The sequence below is a fragment of the Colobus angolensis genome, unplaced genomic scaffold (assembly GCF_000951035.1).
Source record: "Colobus angolensis palliatus isolate OR3802 unplaced genomic scaffold, Cang.pa_1.0 Scaffold18, whole genome shotgun sequence".
NCBI classification, from domain to species: domain Eukaryota; kingdom Metazoa; phylum Chordata; class Mammalia; order Primates; family Cercopithecidae; genus Colobus; species Colobus angolensis.
In genome coordinates this window covers 7,794,878-7,816,049 of record NW_012114932.1, presented here as the reverse complement: position 1 = coordinate 7,816,049, position 21,172 = coordinate 7,794,878, and the positions used below count along the sequence as shown (strand labels likewise).

At 40.7% G+C, this 21,172-nt stretch overlaps 1 protein-coding gene across 3 annotated transcripts in view; it reads left to right on the top strand.

Annotated features, from left to right (window-relative positions):
* OSBPL1A (oxysterol binding protein-like 1A) overlaps positions 1 to 21,172 on the top strand; it is a 237,844-nt gene that overhangs the window by 155,188 nt on the left and 61,484 nt on the right. For all 3 annotated transcript variants that reach the window (XM_011939267.1, XM_011939268.1, XM_011939269.1), the window contains 2 exons: positions 1,610 to 1,772; positions 16,136 to 16,292. In XM_011939267.1, the coding sequence (XP_011794657.1) occupies positions 1,610 to 1,772; positions 16,136 to 16,292 (320 nt within the window). The remainder of the gene's footprint in view (positions 1 to 1,609; positions 1,773 to 16,135; positions 16,293 to 21,172) is intronic.

The following is a 21,172-nucleotide window of genomic DNA, read 5'->3' as shown; positions in this document are numbered from 1 at the left end:
AAATATCAGATGGTGGTAGATGTGTGGTGTTACTTCTGAGGCCTCTGTTGTGTTCCATTGGTCTATGTATCTGTTTTGGTACCAGTACCATGTGTTTTTCAAACTGTTGGGATACCACCTGGGTTTGGGCCCTAGAGGGGACCGCTGGGAGGGGAGGGGAAAGTCAAAGGAGTGGGGCTTGTGCTCCATTCGATGTCACCCAGTGCACGACTGCTTTCGAAAACATCTATTTTATATGCTGGGCTTACGGTTGAGAAATAGGTTCTGCTGTTAATTAGAAAAAAAAGTAGTTTGAAGACCACTGAGTTGAAGACTTCTAATTAGATTAATAGGTGATAGCAGAAACCTCTTATTTTATAGGACAGGAAACTAAGGAACAAAAGACTTCTGAGAAGATGCTGCTGCTACCTACCAGTGGATCCCTGCTTTTCTGCCTCCTGTTTGTCTATAGTGCACATTGGCTCTGGAAATCCAGCAAGATTAAGGAATAGTAGTGATTTCCAGTGATAAGAAAATAGGCAAAACTGTCCCTATCAACTCCAGTACATACTATATTTTAAGAATTAGGTGACTTGAATCATAGAGGGTTTTGGTCAACCACAAAGGTTCAGATGCTCTTGCATTAGATAGGAGGAATAGATTGTAACTTCAAACAGTAAAAAATCAAACCAGGCTTTGCCTTTTTGATAATCTTTTGATTTTTTTAGTATACTAAGTTAAAGGTAAAATGTGGAGTTGAAACCAAAATATGGAATTGAAAAATGAAAAATAGGCCAGCCATGATGGCTCACGCCTGTAATCCCAGCACTTTGGGAGGCCGAGGCGGGCAGATCACTTGAGGTCGTGAGTTCAAGACTGGCCTCGTCAACATGGTGAAACCTTGTCTCTACTAAAAATACAAAAATTAGCCAGGTGTGGTGGTGCACACCTGTAATCACAGCTACTCAGGAGGCAGAGGCGGGAGAATAGCTTGAACCCAAGAGGTGGAGGTTGTAGAGTCGAAATCGTACCACTGCACTCCAGCCTAGGTGACAAAATGAGGCTCCATCTCAAAAAAAAAAAAAAAAGAAAAAGAGAAAAATGAAAAATAGAATGTTTATGGTCATTACCACGCAACCTGTTTTCCTTCATTTGATATACCAACTATTACCAACTATTTTGGGAGTAAACTGAGGGATTATATTTTATACTTTGATGTAGTTTGCTTTTTAATATTTAGAATTTTTTTTATTTTTGTTCAAAGACTTGCTGAAACTTTTTATTAACTGTACTTAATGTTGAGAGAGAGATTCTTTATGTTTTAAAAAAATTTGTATGATTTCTGAATTGACTGATGGTCTTATACCAGGATCCTGATCATTTGAGCTGAATTTGTTTGCTAGTTCTTAATCTATTTTCATTAGCTAAGCTGTTGTGAGAAAAGGCCCCATGGGAAGAACAAAATTAGTTTAATAATTTTGCTCATTCATCCATGTGCATGCGACATGACTGTTTTCGTTTCTGATGTTGCAATTGAACTGGATCAAAAGCAATTAATTTTCACATCCTCTGAGTAAGTCTGTGTATCCTGTCACTCTGAAGTCTTTTTTATATATCTGTTTTCTCCTAGGTGAAGAATTTTAAACTGGAACAAGAGCAAGAAAAAAACAAAATCTTGTCAGAAGCACTGGAGACGCTGGCCACTGAACATCATGAATTAGAGCAGTCTCTGGTGAAAGGCTCTCCACCTGCCAGCATCCTTAGCGAGGACGAGTTCTATGATGCGCTGTCAGGTAACTCTGGGATCCTTCCCTCTTCATTGTTGGTGATTTAAGAGTCCACAACCTAAATGAGCAGTGTCCCCTTGAGTCCACCACCTTAGAGCAGATGTCACCTTGAGTTTCCTGGAGTAAACAGATAGCTGTGTATCAGTATAGCTCCCCAGATTTTTTGTGTGTCATGTTATTAAGGCTGGAGTCTGAAAGTTTGGAATGAGATTCATCACATTCTGCCTATACTGAAGATGTATTCTAGGCTGGGGTTAGAATGCTGTTAAAACTGCCCACATTTGATTTGTCCTTTACTGGGTGACCATTTCCTACTATCAGGCATTAGCACATATTGTGAGGAGAGACAGACAGACAGTTTCTGTCTTCAAAGAGGTCTTTATATAAAGCATACAGGTAACCAAGCACAAGTGCTTGGTGATAGCACAGTACGCTAAGTGCCACAGTAGAGGTGAGACTATCATGTGTCTGGAGCAGAGAAGAGGAGGTGTTTAACTTTGCCTCAGAAACACACGCTAAAGGGCGGCATAGCATTTCTGCAAGGAGCATGGACTCCAGAGCTTCTGTCAGTAGCCAGCTGTGTGACCTGGGGTATGTTCCATGACCCCTGTGTTCATAGTTTCCGCATATTTAAAATGGGATAATTATCGTGTCCATTTCAGCAGGTTGTGTGATGACTAAATGAGTTTCTCTGTTTAGATAGTGGTTAGAACAGTGCCTGGTGGTACTCAGTGCTAAAAAATGGGGAATGCCCATGGAGATTTGAGGATGAGAGGAGGTACTGCTAGGTAGTTTTGGCCTTTTTGGAATTTACTTTCAAATTTTTTGAGGCAGGTATGGGTGGGAGAAGGGAAAGGAACATGGAAAGGGTGGTTGGAGATCAGTGGGGACTGAGAAAAATTAATTGTTGTATGGGAGAAAATGAAATGCATATATAATAGGTGAGCATTTACAGTTACTGAGTTTCACAACACTTGATCACAGACCCAAGAAATCTTGGTGTATTGGAAGTGAAGGATCAAATTCATAATAGGAAATGAAAGAGAGGAAGCATGGTGAGAGGTGGAGATGAGGACTGAAGATTAGGTTAAGGAAGTTAAAGAAAATGGTATAATTCAGGACATGGAAAATGATGTTGATAGAATGTAGATTGACGGGGAAGTGATTAGTTGATTAAGACAAATAGGAACATTAATAGAGGTTTGCTAGAAGTAAAGGGAAGAAGTAATTTTCATAGCTAGATTTGGAAACAATTGGACAAATAAGATTATAATGATGATGGACTGTCAATTAAATACAATTAAATACGGGATTTGTGAACAAAGTGACTCGTGTTGGGAAGAGAAGGTAGGATTTGAGATCGATGGAATGAGTGACAAGGCAAGGAAAGTATTTTTAGCCTGTCTGAGGGAGGTCGGAGGGAGGATGAGTGATACTTAAGACTGCTGATGTTTATTACACGTCTACCCTGAGGCCAGTCCAGCGGTACTTCCTCTATGGGGAGCATCCAAAAAGGAAAATTGCAAGACGGATTCTAGGTTTAAATGCATACAGCTTGGAATATAAAAGAGCCCAGATACTTCAGTTGCTCATCTTATATATTCTTTTTTAAAAATAAAACTTTATGGCCAGGGGTGGTGGCTGAGCACCTGTAATCCTAGCACTTTGGGAGGCTGAGATGGGAGGATCTCTTGAGCCCAGAAGTTCGAGACCAGCCTAGGCAACATGGCGAAACCCTGTCTCTACTAAAAATACAAAAATGAGCCGTGTGTGGTGGTGCATGTGTGTAATCCCAGCTACTCAGTAGGCTGAGGTGAGAGGATCGCTTAAGCCCAGGAAGTAGAGGTTCCAGTGAGATGTAATCGTGCCATTGCACTCCAGCCTGGGGGCCACAGAATGAGACCCTGTCTCAAACAAACAAAAAAACCTTTAAAAAAAATTTTTAAGAACCCCATGTTTGTTCTGAATAATTCAGTATAGAAGTATGTGAGAACCCAGTGAAATTCTCTTTACCCCTTATCCCAATTAATCGTGCACTCCTCTTCCTCAGAGGTTCTGCTTAACAGTTGGATATACTCTCCTACAGACCTTTTTTGAGCATCACATATATATGTGTTTGTGTGTATATAGATTTTTTTTTTTTTTTTAAGTCATGAATGGAAGGAGCGGTGTAATTGCCCTGGACTTGCTTTTTCCTGACAACTTGTCTTAGAAATCTTTCCTGTCAGTATTATAAGCTCTAGCTCATTCTTTTTCAAGGTTGCATGAAAGTCCATGATATAATTATGCCACAGTTTCCTTAATCCTTCTCTTCTTGATAGACGTCTGGCAGCCACTATCTTTCTGTTTCTCAGTAATATTTTGATAGTCATCTCCTCTGGGAGGAAGAGAGGAAAAGAACCATCGTCCCTAGATCAGAATTGGCAAATACATTTCATCTCAAGTGCCAGTTCAGATTGTTTTGCAGTATCTGCTGCTTTGTGGATTGCTGTGTTGAGAAGGATCCTGAGGCTCAGTCCGAGTGCCTGGGCTCAGCCGCACATCCTGCCATGGCCATAGGAAATGGAGCGAGGGTCAGGTGCCAAGTGTTTTCTCCTCCTTGCCTTCAATAGCACACCTGAGTTTTGTTACATTTGCATGAACATAGTAGCCCTTCTGTGGCTACTCCTACTATTTCCTACTAAAAATCTTGCAATAATTTGGTACAGTGTAGAAACTGCATTAAAATGAAGAGTCAGATGCCCTGTCAAGTGCTGATCGGCTGTTGACCTAGCCACCCAATTCATTGAAATCATCAAAGCCATCATGTAGGAATGGCTTCATCTTCCCGCTCTAGTCTCTACACACCAGCCTCCATCCCCATTTCTTCCTTCACTCTCTTTTTTTTTTTTTTTTTTTTTTGAGGCGGAGTCTGGCTCTGTGGCCCGGACTGGAGTGCAGTGGCCGGATCTCAGCTCACTGCAAGCTCCGTCTCCCGGGTTTACGCCATTCTCCTGCCTCAGCCTCCCGAGTAGCTGGGACGACAGGCACCCGCCACCTTGCCCGGCTAGTTTTTTTTTGTATTTTTAGTAGAGACTGGGTTTCACCGTGTTAGCCAGGATGGTCTCGATCTCCTGACCTCGTGATCCGCCCGTCTCGGCCTCCCAAAGTGCTGGGATTACAGGCTTGAGCCACCGCGCCTGGCCCCTTCACTCTCTTACAAGAGAACACATGGTTCCCCCTCATTAAGGCCATCTCTTCCTCATTTGTTCTGATACCCGTCTCCTTGTGACTTCTCAAGGAGACTTTTGTTTAGTTATTGCTTCCTTCACGTATACTTTCAATATTGTATAACTTTAAGTACTAACTTAAAATTCCTGTATTAGTCTGCTATTGCTACTACAATAGATCACCACAAACTTAGTGGCTTAGTAGATAGTGCAAATATATTCTGTCACAGTTTGGAGGTCAGAAGTTCCAACATCAAGGTGTCTGCAGGGCTGTGTTTCTTCTAAAGGCTCTAGGAGAGACTGGTTCCTTGCCTTTTCTAGCTTCTAGGGGACCTGCCTGCATTCCTTGGGTCAAGGCCTCATCCTCCATCTGGAAAGCTGGCAGTAGGATATCTTCCAGTCTCTCTCTGACTGCCTGTGACTCTGGCCCTGCTCCTTCCCTTTTATAAAGACCCGTGGCATTACATTGGACCTACTCAGATGATCCAGTATAATCTCCCCATCTGAATATACATAACTTAATCATATCTGCAGAGTCCCTTTTATTATGAAAGGTAACATATTCACAGGTTCCAGAGATTAGAACATGGACGTCTTGGGGAAGCCCTTGTCCTGACTGCCACAGTCCCCAAATTTATATCTCCAACCTTGATCTCTTGCTAGAGACGTATTCAGCTGTCAGCTTTATGTACAAAGAAACAAATGCTTGCTTTTCCTCCCAGATCCTATTTCTCCTTGAGTTGGCCTCATTTTTGTAAATGGCACCTCTTTCATCTCCTAAAGCCAGAAACTAGGAGTGATTCGTGACATTCCTGTGAGACATAGAATCAAGGCCTGGCCATTCTTCCTTCAAATCATACCTTGAATTCATTTATGTTTCACTAATGGAGGGTAGCGGTTAAAAGTATAGGTACTCAAGCTGAAGGCTCTTGCTAAGTCGAAGCTCTACCAATTCCCCTACCCTTGGGAAAGTTACTTCACTTTCCTATGCCTCATTTCTTCATCTGCAAATGGGTCATAGGATCATTGCAAAGAATTAACTAATACATATCTGTAGTGTACTTAAAACAGTGCCAGACACCCTAAGGGGCTGGCAGATGTTAGCTGTCTTTATTGTCACCCGCATTGCACCTCCTTTTGTCTAGCCTCTTAACTCATCTTGGTGCTCCCAGCCTTGGCCTGCTGAAGTTCATCCCATACACACCATCCATAGCGATCCTTTGTTGCCAATCATATCATCACATTCCTTCACCTAGAATTCTTCGGCGGTTTCTCATTGCACTGAAAATGAAATTCAGATGCCTTCACAGACCTCCAAGGCTCTCGACATGGTCCAGACCCTACTGCCTCTTCACGCTCATCTTGTCCCCTTGTTCCCTCCACTTACTACACCGGTGCCTCCTCCAGGCCTCAGATGCAGTAGTGATGCCAGGCAGTTGAATGCACAGTTAGATAAGAGCAAGGAAAAGTATACAAACCTCCACTTCATTTGAAACTTAATGTTAACCCCTAAATCATGACAATAGATTAAATCAAGCCTATCCTGATATTGAGAAGGTATGAAAAAAAAAAGATTTTTCAAGTTACTTTTCTTAAAAGATTTAAAAAATATTTTCACTAAATGTTTAATCTTTTAAAAAGTTGCTAACTCGTGTTACTTTAAAATAAAGGGATAACTTCATTAGATCTAAAGTCCATGTGGTTTCCTGTTTCCCTTTCTCATATCCCTTTAAGCTTTTTCAGATAAGCAAGATCAGTGGAAATCTACTCATACGGTGGGTGAAGCAAGCCTTGATGCAGAGCCAGCAGTGTAGGATAAGAATTTTTCCAGCCCCCTGGGATCCCCCCTGGGATCGCTTGAGAAAATTATTTTTCCAGTATGCTCAGTGATGAAGCATTTCATAAAGCTCGCTAAAGCACACAGATTTCTTTTCCCACAATGTGATTAAATTCTGTGGTGTAAACTTATTTAAAAGGAGATAAATTTAATGAAGCATCACATTATGTCCTCATTGTGTGTGGGTCTGGGAGTGGGTGTGTTTAAGGAATGAAGTGGTTATGTCAAGAGAAATTTCGGATATAGCTGTAAGCGAGCACTTCCTGGGAAAAGGGCTAGACATGCACGTTGAAACAAAAAGATGTCATGAGAAACCACTGTGGATAAACCATTCTGCAAATAAGGTTATAGAAATACTTTATAGAAGAAGAAAGTGGTTCTTATGTCTATATTTCTATCTTATCAGTGTTGCTTTTTCTTTATGCTACTTTGTCTACCAAGGCTCTCAAATATCTCTTCTCCTGGTAGCCTTTCCTGACTCCTCCAGGCAAAATTACTTTCTTCTTTTGTGTTTCTTTCAGTTTATGCGTCTTTTATAGCCTCCTTGCGTTTTGTCTCTAAGATAATAGGACCCCGCAGAGGCTCACACCTGTAATTCCAGCACTTTGGGAGGCCAAGGCGGGTGGATCACTTGAGGTCAGGAGCTCGAGACCAGCCTGGCCAACATTGTGAAACCCTGTTTCTACTAAAAATACAAAAGACTTTATCCAGGCATGGTAGCACATGCTTGTAATCCCAGCTACCTGGGAGGCTGAGGCAGGAAAATAGCTTGAACCTGGGAGGCAGAGGTTGCTGTGAGCCAAGATCATGCCATTGGACTCCATCCTGAGCAACAGAGAGAGACTCTATCTCAGAAACAGAGAGAGAGAGATAATAGGGACCATATCTGTTTACATCCCTGAAGTATGTAGCACAGAATCAGTTCTCTAAATGCTTGTCAAATGCAGGTTGTTGAAGAAATGTCATTGATCTTTCTGTCCTCCCTAAAAATATATTGGTATTCAATAATGAGCCTAAGATAATCAGGAACGCATGGTCATTTTATGCATCTATATTCACCACTTTGGATTCTGCAGGGTAGAGTAAGGATGGGCAGCAAAGGAGGAAGGAGGGATGAGATAGTATTAATATTAGAAAATGATGTTTGTTCCCAAGGGGCTTACAATCAAGTTGGAGATAGGATACTTGCTACCAGGGAGGGGGCAGATGAAAAGTAGCTAAAGGAGAGAAAACTAAAGGTACACGATTTCAGGAATCTCTAATGATCTTCTAAGGAGTTGTTTTTTAAACACTTACTACTGGTTAAATAACTAATTTCATGGTGGTTGTTCTTTAATACTAGTCTGAGAGCAGTTTCACGGAAAATTCTGGCTCTTTGAATACTGTAAGTTCAGAACGCATTATTTTTCTTAGTGTGTGTTCATTTTCCTTTTTAGAAACATGTTGAGAGCAGTTGCTCCAGAAAGACTTTCTTGCTAAGCTTTCTCCTTAATGCTATTTTGGTTGAAATGTGCATGAATAATGCATAAAATCCAATAGTGTAGATGGGCAAAACCAATAGATAGTTATATCATGAAATTGAAACCGGTTTTAGCATTTCTCAGCAGTCTTAAGAGTACATCTTTTAAATCTTGAACACTTGGAGGGCACCAGCCATATCTCATTCATCTTTCCAAGCTACTTCCGCAACTTGCACTTTACCTGATGTGTGGTAGGTACTAAGTAAATGTTGACTTACTACATCGAAGTCACATGAAAATATTTTGTTTTCTAACTATGGATTGTTCTGCAACTGGCCTTCAGTTCTAGAATTGTTTTCTTTGTAGAGTTCATGCATAATGTGACCTTCCTAAAAATAGTGTTGAGAAACAAGACAAATTGGGAAGCTCTGGATTTGGTAGCCCAAAATAGATCCACGTAAGATTTCCAGTAGCCCACACACTATGGTTTGTGTGACTCCTCATCTTCAGTTACATGTGCAGATTTTGCAAGTTGTAGAAAACAGTAGTAGATTTAGTTGCTTGGGGACAAGCCGGTACTTTTAAGAAACTCTGTCACAAGCAATACCCTACCATTTGGCTAATTTGACCTTGGACATCATTCAGAGAGGATCTGTCTAGAACGTCTCCGACTCTTGTTGCTTGCTGCCAAGAATCTGTTTCAAGCTTTTGTCACTTCCTTAGTAAATTATTGTAGCAGTCTCTTGGCAGCCCCCTCTGGACTCTTCCTGGTTTTCGATTTATGATTCACCTTAAATGTGTTAGGTTGTGTTTACTTTCTTTGTGTTCTTCATATTTACTGTGCTATTTCTAAGCTTATGCAGTTGAACCTCAAGGCGAAATAAAAATTTGGCACTGATATTTTCAGCTGTACCTTGGGTTGCTTTGGCCATTTTCAGAACATGCCTGGTACGTGGGAAACTAAACAATAAAGGTATTAAATTAAGCATGTGTGTGTTTCCTGGCTGTTTTCTGTTACCTTCAGTAACAGGAGGAAGGGTGACTTGGACGTTATCCACAGTTCTTCCCCATCTTGCTGCTTTGTGTACTATTTGTTCTTAGGCTGGTTTCCAAAGGTCAGGATAAGAAAGTGCTTATCAGGATAACTTACAAGAATTGTTGGCATGTTTATATTGTGAACTTTATGGCCTCTTCTTTCAGCCTTTTAATAGTAGGAAAAATTAACAAATCAAGTCTTGGAAAGTTCTCTCACTCACTTAAAAAAAAGAGCATAGCGGTCAGGATCTTCTTAATTCTAAAGTAAAGTTAAAGTCACCATAACCCAGTGATAGCCGTTCATTGGCTTCCATTCTATTTTGATGAGAAAGGAGACTGTGTTCATTCTGAATGTGTTTAAAATAATTCTGAGTTCTAACATGGACAGAACTTTAAAGATCTGAGAGCAGGTGCAGTGGCTCACACCTGTAATCCCAGCACTTTTGAGAGGCCAAAGTGGGTAGATCACTTGAGATCCATAGTTCAAGACCAGCCTGGCCAATGTGGGGAAACCTCATCTCTACTAAAATACAAAAATGCTGGGCGTGGTGGTGGGCGCCTGTAATCCCGGCTACTAGCGGGGCTGAGGCAGGAGAATTGCTTGAATCCAGGAGGCGGAGGTTGCAGTGAACTGAGATCACGCCACTGCACTCCAGACTTGGCGACAGAGCAAGACTCTGTTTCAAAACAAACGAACAGAAAGAACTTTAAAGATCTGGGCCATTGTAGATCTATCACATTAAAGCAAACTTTGTGGGATTTTAAATTTTAATTATATTAATACTGCTGTTTTAATTGAGGAACTAATCAGGTAAATATTCTGTCCACCTTCAATGCTTCTGTAAACTAGAGCATTTATCTTATAAAATATATGTTTTTCAAAGTGTTATTCTGACACTTCTTAACGTTTTTAAGAGACAGGGTCTTGCTCTGTTGCCCCGTCTCAAACTTCTGGGCTCAAATGATCCTCCACCTCAGCCTGCTGAGCAGCTGTGACTACAGGTGCACACCACTGCACGTGGCTTGATGGTTTCCCTATAAAATATAATCATCAACTGAGTCACCTGGACCCTTTTGGAACTAGATGAGAATAAACACACCCACAAATAAGTGCTTATCAAGTATTCCATTTCCCGTCATTAATCTGGGCTGCACAGATTTTCCTAAGTGCTCATCAAAAGTTCAGTAAATAATGTAGGGCTATTTCATAAATCTTTTATGCTGTTTTTCAGGGGTCAGAAGTATCCTAAAATTTTTGTGTGGCTTTGCCTGTTATAGAAACGTATATGTTTGTTAAGGGGAAAATCAAAAGAATAAGACAGGCTGCCATTGTCTGAAATCTAGCTATGTATATTGTAAAAATACCTTCCTTCTGCTACATTAAAAAATATGGCTCTAGAAAAATCGACCAGTTTTCCTGGAAGTGAGGTAGGAGTTAACCAGACCAGAATATAGTTCATGGATCCAACATGACAGCTAGCTCATTGACTTTTAGTGACAGGTTTTTGTATGTTTGCCTGGTTTTTGTTTGTTTGTTTGTTGCTTTTGTTGTGGTAAGATATACATAACATACTTTCCAGCATGACCGTTTTTGAGTGTACAATGCAGTGAGATTAAGTACCTTTACTTTCCTGTGCAACCATCACCACCATCTCTCTCCAGAACTTTTTTGTCATCCCAGACTGAAACTCCATCCCCATTAATTACCAACTCCCTATTCCTCCCTCCTCCCTCCCCTTTTTGTCCTAAAAGCCCGAGTGTCGTGGCCTCACCCTCCTGCAGGAAAGCACTGCAGCTAGCACATGGAAGGCAGGATGCACCTCTTCCCATTACTTCATGCTTTCTACTAAGGCATTAATATATTGCCCACTAACATTTTGATATTTATATGTGGGGGGAACATTGAAGAACCCAGAATTTTAAGATTGAATTATTGGTGGGGCATGGTGGTCCACACCGGTAATCCCAGCACTTTGGGAGGCCGAGGTGGGCGGATCACCTGAGGTCAGGAGTTCAAGACCAGCCTGGGCAACATGGTGAAACCAGTCACTACTAAAAGTTCAAAAATTAGCTGGGCATGGTGGTACGGTGCTTGTAGTCCCAGGTACGCGGGAGGCTGAGGCATGAGAATTGCTTGTGTGGGGGAAGCAGAGGTTGCAGTGAGCCGAGATTGTGCCACTGCACTCCAGCCTGGGCGACAGAGCGAGGCTTCGTCTCAAAAAAAAAAAAAGCAAAAAAAAAAAAAAAAAGATTGAATTATCACTTCAGAGATACTGAGATGTAGCATTGATTTGTTTTATAGGGAGACTTGAAAATAACTTCTGTGGATAGGCTTTGACTTTCATCAGCAACCTCCACAGTGGCTATGCCCTCTTTAGTATTGAGCTAAACATGTTTAAACTTAAATATCTGTAGATCTGCGAGTCTCCACATTGAAATGATGCCGTACTAGCGATAGATTGGTGTGACCAAGGCTTTGAAGGTATAAACTCTCCGTTACTGACAGGGTAAGCCCAAACTATTTCACACTATTTACATTCCACATTTCTCCATTCATTGCGCTAGAAATCACTGAGCTTTGGCTTTTAAGCAACTAGTTAGTTTTTATTTCACAGGCACTGTAAATCATGTAATTGATGTTTACTTCTTTGCCTTTGAAACAAGAAAGCTCAGAGTTTATGATTTCTCTCTAGTGAGTATACAGAACCTCATGACATGTTTTGGGAGAATACCTCATCCCTAGCTTCATTTTATATTTCTTCCCACTACTTGCTTTTTTTTTTTTTTTTTGGAGACAGATTCTCGCTGTCTCACTCAGGTTGAAGTACAGTGGTTCAGTCTCAGCTCACTGCAACCTCCACCTCCTGGGTTGAAGCAATTCTTCCTGCCTCAGCCTCCCAAGTAACTGGGATTGCAGGCGAGTGCTGCCATACCCAGCTAGTTTTTGTATCTTTGGTAGAGATGGGGTTTCATCATGTTGGCCTGTCTGGTCTCGAACTCCTGACCTCAAGTGATCCAACCTCCTCAGCCTCCCCAAGTGCTGGGATTACAGGTGTGAGCCACCACGTCTGGCCTGCGTTGGATTTTTATCCTATATAGTCAGCTTTAAGACGGACTCACAGTCTCATGCCCGTCCATTCTGTGCCTTCCACTGCCATCTCACTGCACACTGCATTCCTCGCTGTATTGGCCATGGTGTTCTTATTGCTTGGGACAGCTCCTGTATTGTAACTGTCCGCATCCCCACTCTTACTCCTTGTCAGCGAACTCAGCCCAATCATCAGCCACAGTTCTTTCCTGATACAACATTGTCCACTCTTTAAGTTGACTGATGCCTCCTTTGTGGCCCACGGCCCCCATTCAGACTCCTAGAGAAATCTACTGAACTCGTTTGTTCACGAAACAGTTCCCTGCTGCCGGGCCATGCACAGGGACCAGATCTTATGCTTCCTTTACTTCACAGGCCTTGCACGATACGAGGAAGGGAGGAATGAATTCAGCAGCATCAGCTGCGGTGGATGAGTCACAATAAGAATTGAAAAATGACCACTGGACTTTGCAATGTGGAAGTAATTGGTGACCTTTCTCAGAACCCTTCAGGGGAAGGGTGGGGATAGCCTGACTATATTATAGCAAGAGGTTTGAGGGCAAGGTAGAGAGGAGTAAGGAGGGGGACCGGGGGAGGGGGAAGAAAGAGGTGGAGGCACAGGAAGACAGAAGAGTGAGGACAAAGAGGGGGTGCAGAGCGGGTGAGTGAGGGGCTGCTAATCACGGGACAGGAATCTGCACCGTCATCTGTTGGAGCATCCCTAGGGGTCAGGGCAGTGGTCCCACGCAGAGGTTCTAAGTGTGACTGATGAGTTTGTGGGTCGCAGATCTTAAGCCTGTGTAGTCACTAAGTTGAAATCTTGTTTCGTGAAGTCCGTCTTTGCTTCATAGAAGCTCTTACTGTTTCTTGTGTAATGTTTATGTCTGCTTTTGCTACAAGAATTATTTTTAGGTGGGCACATCCCTGCCTTATGATTGATGTCTCTTAAATTGCAAACACACTATCCTGTGCATAAGTTCTTTTGAGGTATTTTGCTTCGTTGCTTTATGATTGTCATGACTTCTAAATCATAAACTAATAGTGCATCTTAAATAATACCAGTACAGACGAAATTATTTTGACTTTTTACATTTTTTATTTTTCTCAAGCGAAACAAACTTCAAAATGTTGGCGTGGAACCACACTCACCCCCACCCCACCACCCCAAGACAGCTGTTATCATCGCTGATGTAGGTCTTGTTCCTGCTGCCTCCTGGAGCTCCTCTCTCACCTCTGCTGCCTCCTGGAGCTCCTCTCTCACCTCTGCCCAAGCACCAATTCCACTGTTTCAAAATTTGCCATTGTGCCATCTCTCCTTTGCAGCCTTTCCTGACAGCCCTGTGCCTACTCTAGAAAGCTGACTGATCTCTTTCCACACGTGCCCTCAACCAACTTCTGTCACTGTATTGCTCCCATTTTTTCAGACATCTGCTTACCTGAACCAGACTGGCCTTTCTTCAATGCAGAGAAATTATTTCTTTGCTTGTATTTTAGAGTTGCAAAGCATTATCCTGGGTTTTTTTGTCTTAGCATTATGTATGTTAAAAACAATCTTCTATTTCATTAAGTTGTTCTTGTAAACATAATGTTAACAACTTATTTCATCTGACAGGCAGCTGTCCCCCTCTTATCAACTGTTTAGGTTGTCTTTAAGTTTTTTCCATTGGTAGTTTGTTTCCTTCTGCCAAAATTGACAATGAAAAATAAATGTCTCTTTAAATGTATTATTAAAATATTCCATTTCTGGCCAGGTGCAGTGGCTCATGCCTGTAATCCCAGCATTTTGGGAGGCTGAGGTGGGCAGATCACCTGAGGTTAGGAGTTTGAGGCCAGCCTGGCCAACATGGTGAAACCCCGTCTTTACTAAAAATACAAAAAATTAGCTGAGCATGGTGGCACACGCCTATAGTCCCAGCTACTTGGGAGGTTGCGGCAGGAGAATTGCTTGAACTTGCGAGGCAGAGGTTGCAGTGAGCCGAGATTGCACCACTGCACTCCAGCCTGGGCGACACAGTGAGACTCCATCTCAAAAAAAAAAAAAAAAAAAAAAAAATCTGTTTCTTTGTTATAAGGCATAGGACAGAACAAAACTATATTTTCAGAAATTTTACTGAAGTTATATTTATAGAAAACAAAACTTTCCCAACATTAAAAGCCTTTCTGCAGGTAACTTAGATCATTCATAGGGTCCAGCGTTGAGAGCTCAAGGTGCACGATCTAACCTGCACCTGGGCTGGTCCAACTGTCGTTCTCCAGAGTCAGCCTAACGTGGTAACAGTAAGGTTCTGTGATTTTTGCTGAATTATGTCGTGCAGTAGTGGGGAAAGAAAGCACAAAATGTTTTTATTTCCTGACCAGTTTAGCTGTAATACAGATTTAGCAGATTGTTGATAAATTTGTTGGAATAGGAAGTTTGCTGGACTGTGTATCAGAGCCTTTCCTAGAACTGAGGATGAGGGAATGGCTTGTCCTCTGCTTAAGATGGGAAATTGGAGGTCATTGTGAATTTCCATTTTAATAAACAACTCAGGCACCATTTAAAGTTTAATGGAGACAGAGTGACTGCTGTTTTGAGCCAAAATACATAAAACATGAAACAAGGAGTCAGAAAACCTGGGTTCAAATCCTGCCTTGCCCACTCACAAGCCATGAGAGACCGTTAGTACACTTGTTAATCACATTGTCCCGCCTCACCTCCACTAAAGCATCCTTGTGATGCTCAAAAGAGATGAAGAACGTGAAGGTGCCTGGAAGCTCTACTGTCGTGTACAAAAATGCATTGTCTTCTTCCCAAGCTGGCAGAAGGCACCACTCTGAATATATAGCCACCTGGAAATGTGACTTTTCCATCCTAAGAATGCCTGCCTGACAATTAATATAGGGATGCTTCAGGCTTTGTCCTTGAGAATTTAAATATTATCATCCTGGAAAAAGTATTTTTAAAAGTATTTTATTTATTTTTGTATAGAGACAGGGTCTCACTCTGCCCAGGCTGGAGTGCAGTGGTGGGATCATAGGTTACTGCAGTCTCAACTCCTGTCCTCAAGCGATCTTCCTGCCTCAGCCTCCCCAGTAGCTGGGACTACAGGTGCACACCACCATACCTGGCTGTTATTTTTGTTTGTTTGTTTTTAAACTTTTTGTAGAGATGAGGTCTTGCTATCTTGCCCAGGCTGGTCTTGAACTCCTGTCCTCAATCAGTCCTCCCACCCCAGCCTCCCATAGTGCTGGCATTACAGGTGTGAGCCACTGACCCGACCTTTTTAAAGTATTTTAAAATTACTTTGCTTGTATGTCTACAGTATTGGATGTAATTTACACTTCTCATAAGGACATTAGCTACTACAGTTTTTTCATTATACATGAGTTTTAAAAATTAAAATTTTTTTGGAAGTTATACTTAAGATGCTTTGTGAGGGAAGAAAGAGGTGGAAATTTTGGGGGCAACCACTGAATATGTTTTCATAAAGAACTGGATAATCTTTGGAGATGTTTTTACTATGTAAGGTCTGTTTACTTGTAAGCTTATGTAAGTGTACATCTGTTTGATAAATCCACTTCAGCCTTATATTGGGTGGAGGTTCTGTGAAATCCCTGAGGAGGTAGTTAACGGATGGATCGTTGAGGGACAAAGTAGGCTGCTTAGGTTTCAAAGCCTGAGGCATGAAGGGAGGGATCCATTGTTACCGAAGCCTCACACCCAAGTTCAATTCATTAACTATGAACCTGCTCTGCCACAGATTCCGAGTCCGAACGGTCCCTGAGTAGACTGGAAGCGGTGACAGCACACTCCTTTGAAGAGGAAGGAGAGCATTTGGGCAGCAGAAGACACAGAATGTCCGAAGAAAAAGACTGTGGTGGCGGAGATGCTCTCTCCAATGGCATCAAGAAACACAGGTAGGATTGCCTCTGACAGTTGTCACTGCCGCCTTTTTACGATAAAGTACATTTGGATTCATAAAGAAATGTATGCCCTGTCTTCATTTATCCCCACGTGGGAGATTTGTATTGCTCTATCACCTCAAAGAAAGCATTTAACTTGCATACTTCTTCCTCTGTCCATTTAAGAGAATCATCTATTATTGTAGGAACAGAGCACAAAACTGGGGTTTAGCGACCACGTTCTTAGAGGGGCATACAAATCCTTTAGTTGGTGATTTAGAAAGGCGATTCAGAACTACCTGTTGAAACTGATCCTATGCGCCCTTTCTCATCATACATCTTTTATGACTCTGCCTTCCATTGCTATTTTAGTTTCTGGTCATTTGATCTTCTAGTTGGTTTTATTAAGAATGAGTGGCGATGTTGCCAGCGTATTGATGCAGTTTAGTTAAATTTCAACAAAGACATTTATTAAGACCCAGGACTTGCTGAACATACCTGTTTTATACTGTCTAACAACATTAATATGTTTTTATCCCCTTGATGGCTTAGTCCTAGAGATTGTCCCAAATTAATGAGACGTAATAGATACCCACAGTTCTCTGATTTCAGTCGAAGTTTACAGAGACAGTGGTGTATATGTGTGCTAGTGTTCATATAGTAAAATATTTTATAAAATGATCAGTGAAGGATATATCCTATTGTCATTGTAAAAATTATCTTTTGGGTAAAGAGTTATTAGTGGTAATTTCTGGAAAATAGTTTTTTGTTTAATATTTGTAGGTTGTGTACCTCTGATTCCAATTCTATACCATGATTCTGGCCACAACTGGTTTTGACTATTGTTCTAGGAGAAAAACGCTTGCGTCACTTCACTGGCTTGTGTATGTTTTCGCTTTGTTAACCAAATGTCTCAGTTTGTATTCATTTTTAAAAGATCAGTGAGTTTTAGGTAACCAACTAGATCAAAACGCACTTTTCTTCCGTTGGGTTAGAGGTTGTCCTCTAAACATGCTTATAATCGCAAATTCTGTGTCCAGCAATGAGTGTCTTTCTTCATTCCCTCTATAGTTACTATCAGTTTCTTTGGAGTTCAAAATTCTATTTAAGACATGAGATACTTACCAGTAAATGTGGCAGACCTACCAATCTCTAAAGAGAAGACAGTCTTTAACTATTTAACACATACACCATGCCAGTCTGGTGAGAACACAGGTGAAATCTTTGGAAAGTTCAAAGCAGCATGCAGATATTCAGTATTATTAATATCAGAAAAAGCATTGTGCTTAGATGCTGTCCTCTGCTGTAGCTACAGGGGGTTTCTTTATTGCTTGTCAGGGCCCAGTAGTTCTTTTGTATGTGTGCTATAATCATGACAGTAGTTATTTTTCATTTGACAGAATTATATTATACCATATTCATATATTCCGTGTTCTAAAGTCAAACCCAGAATGGTGCAAATGTGAAAGTTAAGATGAGATTAAACTTTCAAAAACAAATGCAATCAGGACAGGTCACTAAGGAAGAATACAAAGAAATGCAAGTAGGTGACCTAACCAGAAAAGTGTAACTGATAACTGAGATGCAACTTATTAAACCTGTAAATGTAATATGACGTTCTTCAGTTATTCAAAGTGAAAGAGGAAAACTTAGGAAATTGTCAGCAGTGTAATATGGTAATATGTGGGAAAATATAATTTCCTGTTTTTAAAAAGTAGCTTTCATAGGAGATTTTTAAAACCTTTTTTCTTAAAGTTCTTCCCTAATCAAATAAATAGAGCCTATGCTACAGATAATTTAAAAGTTTAATTTTAGAATAGGAAGCAAGAGTATTCAGTGCTATCAAATCCCTCTTGCCTGTACCCTACATTGCATAATAAATAATCTGTGATTATAATAGACAGTTTTTATATTGATAGCAAGAATAATTTGTATTCATAGTAGTTTGGGTTATGTTTTAGACAAACAGGCATATGTTGCTACATGACCTGGGGGATCAGCCTGAAGTGACCAAAAAATTTATTTGAAGTCTTGTGTTTTATCTTTAAAATTCATGTGAAAATTGTGTTTGACCTTGTCTTAGATTTCTATTTCCCTTACTGTTAAAAAAATAATTTTCTTACTATTTATTTAACTTTTCCATAGAAACCTTGCATTTCTCCCTCACCCCACACCACCAGTAGTACCCTCTGGGAAATACATAAATGTAGGGAGACATGGGAAACATAGGGATTGTAAACTATTTTTTAAAGAGAGACAATGTGTGTTTTTTTAAATGAGAAAAGAGAATATTATAAATTGTAGTTCACATAGAAAGTATTAAATCCCAGCTTAACTTTTGCTTATAAAATAGAACCAGCATTTTCAACCATTATTTTCTTTTTTAGCCGTAGAACCATTTGTGCAACAGAAGTTTAATGTGGAAGCTGTTAAAATCTCACCACCTTCATATCTGTGATACTTTTTTCCAGAAAATATCTAGTTGCTTTGTGGAAAATTAGCTGGCACCGTACTGTAGTCAGATTTATATTTACAGAGTTTATTGCCATCTTGGCTACATTCCATGGAGCAATTCTCAGTGATTAGGTCTAATTTATTATGTTTATTTTGAACTCTAAGCTTCTCACTTGTTAGCGGTATTACCCAACTTACTATATTTGGTAAAGATACTGATATTTACTTCAGCCTTGCCGCCAGATACAATGTAAATGATAATAACAAAAAGCAAATTAGTCAGACTCTGAAAATGTTGGATCCATGTTATGATTCTGTAAATGTTATTCATTATATTAACATGAATAGATTAAAGGAGTAAACCATATGGTCAGCCTAATAGATTTTAAACATTTCCACAAAATTAAACAGTTATTCAAAATGATCAATACGTACATTAGCAAATCACAAATACAAGAAAACTTAATCTGGTTAAAACTTAAACTACTTGATAATAGCATATTAAAACAGTTCTTATCAGGAATAAGATGCCTGCTCTCATCTTTTTTATTCAGTATTATTTGGAGGCCACACCCAGACACACATAAAACTTGGAAATAAAAAATAGGATGACATCGTCTCCATAGAAAACTTGTAGAAGTTATTAGAGTAAGAAAGTTTGGCCAGGCTGCTGTATATAAATCAGCCAGTTACATTTCCATGGACCATCAACAGATAGAAATTACAATTAAAAAAGGGAGAATATATTTACGGTAGCTTTAAAAAAGTCACATACCTAAGGAATGTCTTGGGAAAAAAAAGACTGTAATAATAAAACTTTCTGAAAGAGATAAAACTTATTGAAAAGGAAAATTCATTGTCCTGGTATATGTAATAGAGCTATAGCATAGCAGATCAGCGACGGAAAGAATAGATGGTTAGGTAAATTGTGCTTGGATAATCATTTAATATGGAAGCAAAAAATGGATCTCTATTTCATAAACGTAAATACAGATTCTAGATGAATCAAACACTTAAATGTGGAAGTTCAAAACTTAAATACTTTGGAAGAAAATGTAAAATACCTTTACAAGTTTGAGATAGGGAAGGATTTTTTATAATAGAAATATGATAGGGACTTTTTTTCATCTGATTCTAATTGCTTGCACTTGATTAGCTTGAATAAAGCCTTCTGTAGTAAATGTGGCTAAGTACCTGAGAGGTTTATTTTGTTGAGATGGTAGATTAGGACCCCAGGTGATTGCTTAGTTGATTCACCCTTCTGATTGCTTTAGATTCTAGTTCCTAGCCGCAGGGAAGGGAAGTGTACTATAACAGTTGTCACTGCACACGAATCATTTACACAAGGAATTCAGTGATGCATTGAAGGTAAACAAAGAGGCTGAAAAACATAAGCTAAGAAAATACCTTCCAGGAAGTAAGATTATGTTGAGAAAATATTGTTAGTGGTAAATAAAAATTATTTAACATGAAAACATTTAATCACTAGAATAAAACCACCTTGGTTTTAAAACCTCATTCCCTAGGACAGTCACGGTGGCTCATGTCTGTAATCCCAGTACTTTGAGAGGCCGAGGCGGGTAGATCACTTGAGGCCAGGAATTCGAGACCAGCCTGGCCAATGTGGCGAAACCCCATTTCTACTACAAATACAAAAATTAGCTGAGTGTGGTGGCACACGCCTGTAGTCCCAGCTGCTCAGGAGGCTGAGGTTGCAGTGAGCCAAGTGATTTGTTTTTCTAAGACCAGCCGAGCGGGTGCAAAAGAACCAGCGGGTAGGCAAGTGTAGGAGCAAAACTGCAAGTTTATTTTGGTCACTTAAGGTGTGGGGAAGAAGTCTGTCGGCCTCCGGCAAAGGAGGCCGGCAGAGTCCCCCGATGGGGCTCTCGGACGGAGTTCCCACAGTCCTGACATCCCGACAGGAGTGGGGCTGTGAGAAGGCCCCGTGGCTCACTGGCGGAGAGTGGCTTTTCTAGGAGTGGGAGGGCAATAGGCGGGGCATGGGCGTGTCGGGGGGCGTTCCGCAGGTGCGACCAGGTAAATCTTGGTCTCTTTGGATTGACGTCACCTGGCGCATGCCCAGTTGATCTGCACCTTCCCGGGCGCCGGCTGCATTTTCGCGCGCGTGGGTAAAGTTGCTGATGAAGAACCCGGAAGTGCACCATCTTGCCTCCGTTCGTCCAAACAGTCCAACCTTTTATTGATAATAGTGATAAGGGGCACCGTGGTCTGTCTGGCTACTTCCTCCTGTTAAGGGGTGTCGTTAAGGTCGGGGCCTATGGTTGGTATTTGGATGCACGGATGAAAAATAAAATAAGGCACAGTATTAGTATAGGAATGAGAAATGGAAGCATTTGTTGGAATATGGGCAAAACCCAGAAGGATGGTCTTGGCAAGGTTGGAGAGTATGAGATAGTTAAGAAAATTTAGTAAGTTTGAGG